A 6,000-nucleotide genomic window follows, 5' to 3' on the forward strand; every position below is an offset into this window, starting at 1 on the left:
ATTCTTCAGAGCCAAATGATTGATGAACATTACAATAATTTTCTCTCTTGAAACAGATATGGCAGACCATGGTGACTGCGATAACCTCTTAATTTCTCCCTATCATCTTCAGACTTGAAGTAAGACCCTACAATGAAATACCATTCACTCTTTATGACAGATATTGAAACTGAAATGAAGAAGACGCTAGGGATATTTCCCCCCACGAAAAAAGGAAATTAGAAGATTGGATATATTAGAAGTACCATTTAGTATGGCTTGATATTAAATTTTGGAATATCAAAGACTAGGAAAAAGAAGACTCTTGAGGTTCTGCTGAGGAATGGGAACAAGAAATCAAGTTTTTCTGCTGGTTGTTTTTTTCCAAATTTCTCTTATAGCTGCATCACAGACTGATAATGGTGATTGTAAGTATTAATTCAGTTCCTTACTGAGCTCTACTTTTTGTTTTTGCTCTGTTATGGATATGGTTGATCTTTCAATGTAGTTCACTTCAATGGTTGATTCTGATGCAGTTATTGCTTTAAAGTCTCTCAAGGATGCTTGGCACAACACCCCACCTAGTTGGGGACAGATAGATCCATGTGGAGAGAATTGGGTAGGCATAAATTGCACCGAATCACGTGTGACTTCCATGTAAGATGACGGTGATCTTTAGCCTTCTGTTTCTGCCAGACGATGGCTGATACTGCTTTTTTTTTTTCAGCTTGTGGTATTAACCAACTTTGCTCTCAATTTCAGAACTTTGTCAAGCATGGGATTGGAGGGTCAGCTGACGGGGGATATTTCAACATTGTCGGAATTACAGATATTGTATTTTTCTGATAAACCCTTCACTTGCTGTTCAAGTTAATCATTTTCTTTTTCACTTAAGGATTTGTTTTTGATGAACACTGTCTATTTATAGGGACCTTTCTTCCAACAAGGGCCTCAATGGTTCTCTCCCTTCATCAATTGGGAATTTGAAGAAGTTAACAACTTTGTAAGAAAATTGATTGTTGACATATTAGTAGTAGACATCAAAATCATATATAATCTTGATCCTTAGCCCGCAGGATTTTTCTTTCATTCCAGAAACCTAATTGGTTGCAGCTTTTCTGGTCATATTCCCGAGTCAATTGGATCTCTGCCGCAGCTTGTCGTTCTGTAAGGATTTGAACTTGCACAAAAAATGTACATGCTATTCTTTTTTTATCATCAATGCATTCAGAAATAGAAAACGAACTATTTTTCTTTTGCTGTCATTTGTAGATATCTTAATGGTAATAGATTCAGCGGAGCAATTCCACCTACCATTGGAAATTTGACGAATCTTTATTTGCTGGACATCACTGACAACCAACTCGAAGGACCTATCCCCGTCTCCAATGGGACTACTCCTGGTCTTGATATGCTCGTCCGTGCAAAACACTTGTATGTCGTATTCCTGCAATTTTGATCAAATTGATCTTTATGTCTTGGCATCCTTTTCATGCAACCTCCTCATCATTATCTGCAGTCATTTCGGAAACAATAAGCTCTCGGGTCCAATCCCGTCTCAGCTTTTCAGTTCAAATATGACTTTGATACATGTGTAAGTTTCAAATTATTTCCCTGGAGACATGCATTTGTTTCCTTCCCTCGCACTTTCATTATGTAGGGTATATGATGTTGAACTTGATACAGTAATTCGAATAACCCCATAAAGTCGATGACTCTTCCTCAAGCTGGAGCATATACACCATATATTTCGAGCTTGGAAAAATTCAGTGTTCACTGTTACTCGAAGACTTTGTAAACACACAAGCTAACTAGTCCCTTGATTCGCAAATAGATTTTGATACTTCCATCTAGTATTTATCTCTTGTGAAAAATGAACTGGAAATTAACCTCAATAGTCTGGTCCTTTCATGGAAGACTGTATTAGAAGCAATAAATGACGTTACTTGATTGTAACAAAATAGTGGGAAGTGTAATAGGGAAACCGGATACATTGGAGGAGGGAGAGAAATTCAAAAATGGCAATCGTTCCCATTCTCTTTATCACTTTCACTATATTGAATGTAGGGATTGGTACAACAAAACAAATATCTTTATAGAGTCAACTCTCATTATCCTATACTCATTAATCGCATGTCCCAAATGTACAACAAACCCATAGAATTTCAAGCATATGTTAGCTCTGCCTACTTATCAATGTATGATCTTTCCCTATCAAACTGCAGGCTTCTTGACAGCAACCAACTCAGTGGAAGCATTCCTTCGACCCTTGTATTTGTGAAGACTTTGGAGGTTCTGTGAGTATCTAGATTACGTTCTTACACAAGTCTATCTTGTATTTTTCTTTTTCTGTGAGGGTTCATGGTGTTGACTTTTGTGTGTTTTACACAGACGTTTAGACAGGAATTCATTAGGTGGTTTTGTCCCTTCAAATTTCAACAATCTCACAAGTTTGCAAGAGCTGTAAGCAAATAAAAAATGGACATATGGAAAAAATTATGAATTTTATACTTTTTTGTCATGAGTCCGAAATGCCGACCTTTCTTATCAGTTTTCTTAATGTAATTTGTTGATCCTTTCCAGGTATTTGTCTAACAATAAATTGAGTGGCCCTTTGCCAAACCTTACTGGTTTGAACTCTCTCAACTACTTGTAAGTAACAAAAGAAATTAATAGCATGAAATTTCCGCAATCTTCAGTACATGGACATAACTACAACATTCTGCATCACCATGATTTCTCAGAATATGCTGTTAATTAGCTCTATGGCATTTTTTGCTTGTTTTTCATTTTCATTCCGTAACACCATGATTCGCAGGGATTTGAGCAATAATAGTCTTGATACCTCAGATGTGCCATCGTGGTTTTCAACCGTTCAGTCCTTGACAACATTGTACCTCCCTCTCTCTCTCTCTCCCTATCTCTCCCTCTGTGTGCATATGGCTTCCTTGTTTTCCTCCCTTCATATCATGCTGATAAAGAAAATATTTTTAGTTTCTATGTAACTATACTCTATTATTATATGGTAGAATGATGGAAGATTGTAGAATTCAAGGAGAAGTTCCTGTCAGCCTTTTCGGCCTCCCCAATCTAGAGACTGTGTGAGTACCAACTTGATCTCAAGCCTTGCTTTAAATGGATACCGACAAACATAAAAAGATCAAGAAGCAAAGGAATTATATATGTGCATGCTTTCTAATATGTCAACAGGGTGTTGAGGCGCAATTACCTCAATGGCACTCTAGATATTGGAACTAGTCATAGCGATCAACTAAAGCTCATTGATTTCCAGAACAATCTCATTTCTGCCTTCACACAAAGACCACGAGACGACAAATTTAAATTGATGTAAGCCATAGACATCAACTTATATTGGTTAATTTCGAACCCATTTGAATGCTGGAGAACTGACTAGTCTTTTGACTTTTGCAGACTTGCTGGGAACCCAATTTGTGATGAAATTGGACAAACTAAGAGTTACTGCACGACTCCAGAAGTTGATTCATCACCATACATGACACCACCAAACAACTGCATCCCTGCCCCTTGCAGTGCAGACCAGGTTTCGAGCCCCAACTGTCGATGTGCATTTCCATATACGGGAACTCTAATCTTTAGAGCTCCTTCGTTCTCCAACTTGGGAAACAAAACGTACTATGTTACTCTAGAGCAGTTTCTTATGAATTCTATTCAGTTGCCTAAAGCTGCAGTGGATTCAGTTTCTCTACGTAATCCAAGAAAGAATCCATTTGATTACCTTGAATTGACTCTGGAACTCTTCCCATCCGGCCAAGATAGTTTCAATCGAACTATTATTTTTGAGATTGGTTTCATACTTAGCAACCATAATTTCGAGCCCTCAGAATTCTTTGGAAATTTCTACTTTAAAGCTGATGCCTATAAGCATTTTTCAGGTATTTACACAATCAAAGTAGAACAAAAATGAATACTTGTATTTTATCTTACTCAATCTCTCTCATGCATTGTCTAGGGGAATCTCTGGGATCACACAAGTCAACAAGCATCTACATTGTCATTGGAGCTGCTGTTGGTGTTGTTGTTCTCCTGCTGCTTCTGTTGCTCTTTGTAGGGATTTATGCTTATTGTCAGAAGAAGAGAGCGAAAAGTGCGACAGAACAGAACCCTTTCGGTAAATGTCTTGAGTTGGGATTACCATTTACTTATATTTTCAGATTATTAGATCCATGTCTTGGGATTTTTCATTGCTTTGTTTTGCATGAGTGTAGCAAATTGGGAGTCGAGTAAGAGTAGTGGCAGCATTCCTCAATTAAAAGGAGCACGATTCTTCTCTTTTGAAGAGGTCAAGAAATACACCAATAACTTTTTAGAGGGCAATGAGATTGGAACTGGTGGATATGGAAAGGTTAACTCTCCTTCTTTTTATCCATCTCGCAATTATGTATTCTAAATTATTCCCAGTGCAGATAATTCCCAAAAGAAGTAGAATCTATCAACATGCTCTTACAGGTTTACCGAGGAACTCTTCCTGACGGGCAACTGATTGCAATAAAACGAGCTCAACAAGGATCTACGCAGGGTGGGCTTGAATTTAAAACTGAGATTGAACTTCTTTCAAGAGTCCATCATAAAAATGTCGTCAGCCTTATTGGATTCTGCTTTGAACAAGGCGACCAAATGCTGATATATGAATATATTACAAATGGTAACCTGAGGGATTGTCTATCAGGTATTTGCAAGCATTTCTTCTTCATCCTCCGCGTCTTATCTGAAATCTGATATCCCTTGATGCTTCACGTAAATTCTCAAATGCTTAATTCGTACTTTTTTTCGTCTGTGAATTCCTTTTCTATCCAAGCAGGGAAAACTGGAATCAATCTGGATTGGATGAGAAGACTTAAAGTAATCCTTGGTGCAGCTAGAGGTCTGGCTTATCTGCATGAGCTTGCATCCCCTTCCATTATCCATAGGGATATCAAATCAACCAACATTTTACTGGATGAACATTTGAATGCAAAAGTTGCTGACTTTGGTCTCTCCAAGCTTGCAAGTGATGGCAACAAGGCTCATGTTAGTACTCAAGTTAAAGGGACAATGGTTAGTAACTTTATATTCTTCATAATCTTGCACTAAAATCGATTTTGTTGAACATTTTTTCTACCCTTGAAGTTTTCCCAGAAAATTAAATCTGTTTAAATCCATTGGGTTCAGGGTTATTTGGATCCAGAATATTTTATGACACAGCAATTGACAGAGAAAAGTGACGTTTTTAGCTTTGGTGTGCTAATGTTGGAGCTAATAACAGCTAGAAGGCCGTTAGAACAAGGGCAATATATTGTTAGAGTGGTAAGGATAGCAATGGACAGAACAAAAGAATTATACAACCTCCATGAAATTCTTGATCAAAAACTGGAGTTGGGTCCTAAACTTAAAGGTCTAGAAAAGTTCGTGGATTTGGCAATGAACTGTGTACAAGAGTCAGGTGTTGATAGGCCTACAATGGGGGAGGTGGTGAAAGTGATTGAGAACATAATGCAGGTGGCTGGTCTGAACCCAAATGCTGAATCAACCTCAACTTCTCCAACTTCTGATCAAACAAGTAAAGGAATTTCCTTTGGCTCTTGTGATTTGTGAAAAGGACATGGAACTTATAAGTGATGAGAATTACCTTCTTGTAAATATCTGCCATAAAGTTTGAAGTTGTGTGTGCTTTTTTTTTTGGTAAGGTTGAAATGTAATTATATATAAACAATATAAAGGATGTTAAAGTATAAGATGTGAATTTATAGTATTTTAGTTCTTGAATAAGAAAGTCACTGACTTCCAATTCACATGTTTCATTGAATATTGAGTTAATTATCAATAAATCATTCATAGGTTTATAGATCAATAAGGATTTCATTAAAAATATTATACCACCCTTACATGTATACAGCATGTTTTCCTTGTTTTATTATGTGATGTCATGCTGATATCGTCAATTTTTTTCCTTTAAACAAACTTCAAAACATTCTCTCAAAATACACATCGTCAAAAACTTGA

At 37.0% G+C, this 6,000-nt stretch overlaps 1 protein-coding gene across 1 annotated transcript; it reads left to right on the forward strand.

Moving 5' to 3' along the window:
* The first annotated feature begins 10 nt into the window (after nucleotides 1–10).
* On the forward strand, nucleotides 11–5,749 carry LOC119982693 (probable leucine-rich repeat receptor-like protein kinase At5g49770). Its single transcript, XM_038826190.1, has 19 exons — nucleotides 11–407; nucleotides 516–636; nucleotides 742–813; nucleotides 908–982; nucleotides 1,075–1,146; nucleotides 1,252–1,413; nucleotides 1,499–1,573; nucleotides 2,205–2,276; nucleotides 2,371–2,442; nucleotides 2,563–2,631; nucleotides 2,798–2,872; nucleotides 3,009–3,080; nucleotides 3,190–3,327; nucleotides 3,412–3,893; nucleotides 3,971–4,129; nucleotides 4,227–4,363; nucleotides 4,468–4,687; nucleotides 4,820–5,055; nucleotides 5,170–5,749. The coding sequence occupies exons 1-19, from the start codon at nucleotides 323–325 to the stop codon at nucleotides 5,590–5,592; spliced, it is 2,817 nt and encodes a 938-aa protein (XP_038682118.1). The 5' UTR covers nucleotides 11–322; the 3' UTR covers nucleotides 5,593–5,749.
* Nucleotides 5,750–6,000: the final 251 nt, after the last annotated feature.

Source organism: Tripterygium wilfordii, chromosome 17 (assembly GCF_013401445.1).
Source record: "Tripterygium wilfordii isolate XIE 37 chromosome 17, ASM1340144v1, whole genome shotgun sequence".
Classification (NCBI taxonomy): domain Eukaryota; kingdom Viridiplantae; phylum Streptophyta; class Magnoliopsida; order Celastrales; family Celastraceae; genus Tripterygium; species Tripterygium wilfordii.

What these genes read in the sequence shown, in the direction of transcription:
- LOC119982693 (XM_038826190.1), top strand. Translation starts at nt 323, where the DNA reads ATGGGAACAAGAAATCAAGTTTTTCTGCTGGTTGTTTTTTTCCAAATT. An exon ending in GTTCAGTCCTTGACAACATT is followed by an intron (nt 2,873 to 3,008) that starts GTACCTCCCTCT and finishes ATTATATGGTAG; the next exon opens with AATGATGGAAGATTGTAGAA. An exon ending in GACGACAAATTTAAATTGAT is followed by an intron (nt 3,328 to 3,411) that starts GTAAGCCATAGA and finishes TGACTTTTGCAG; the next exon opens with ACTTGCTGGGAACCCAATTT.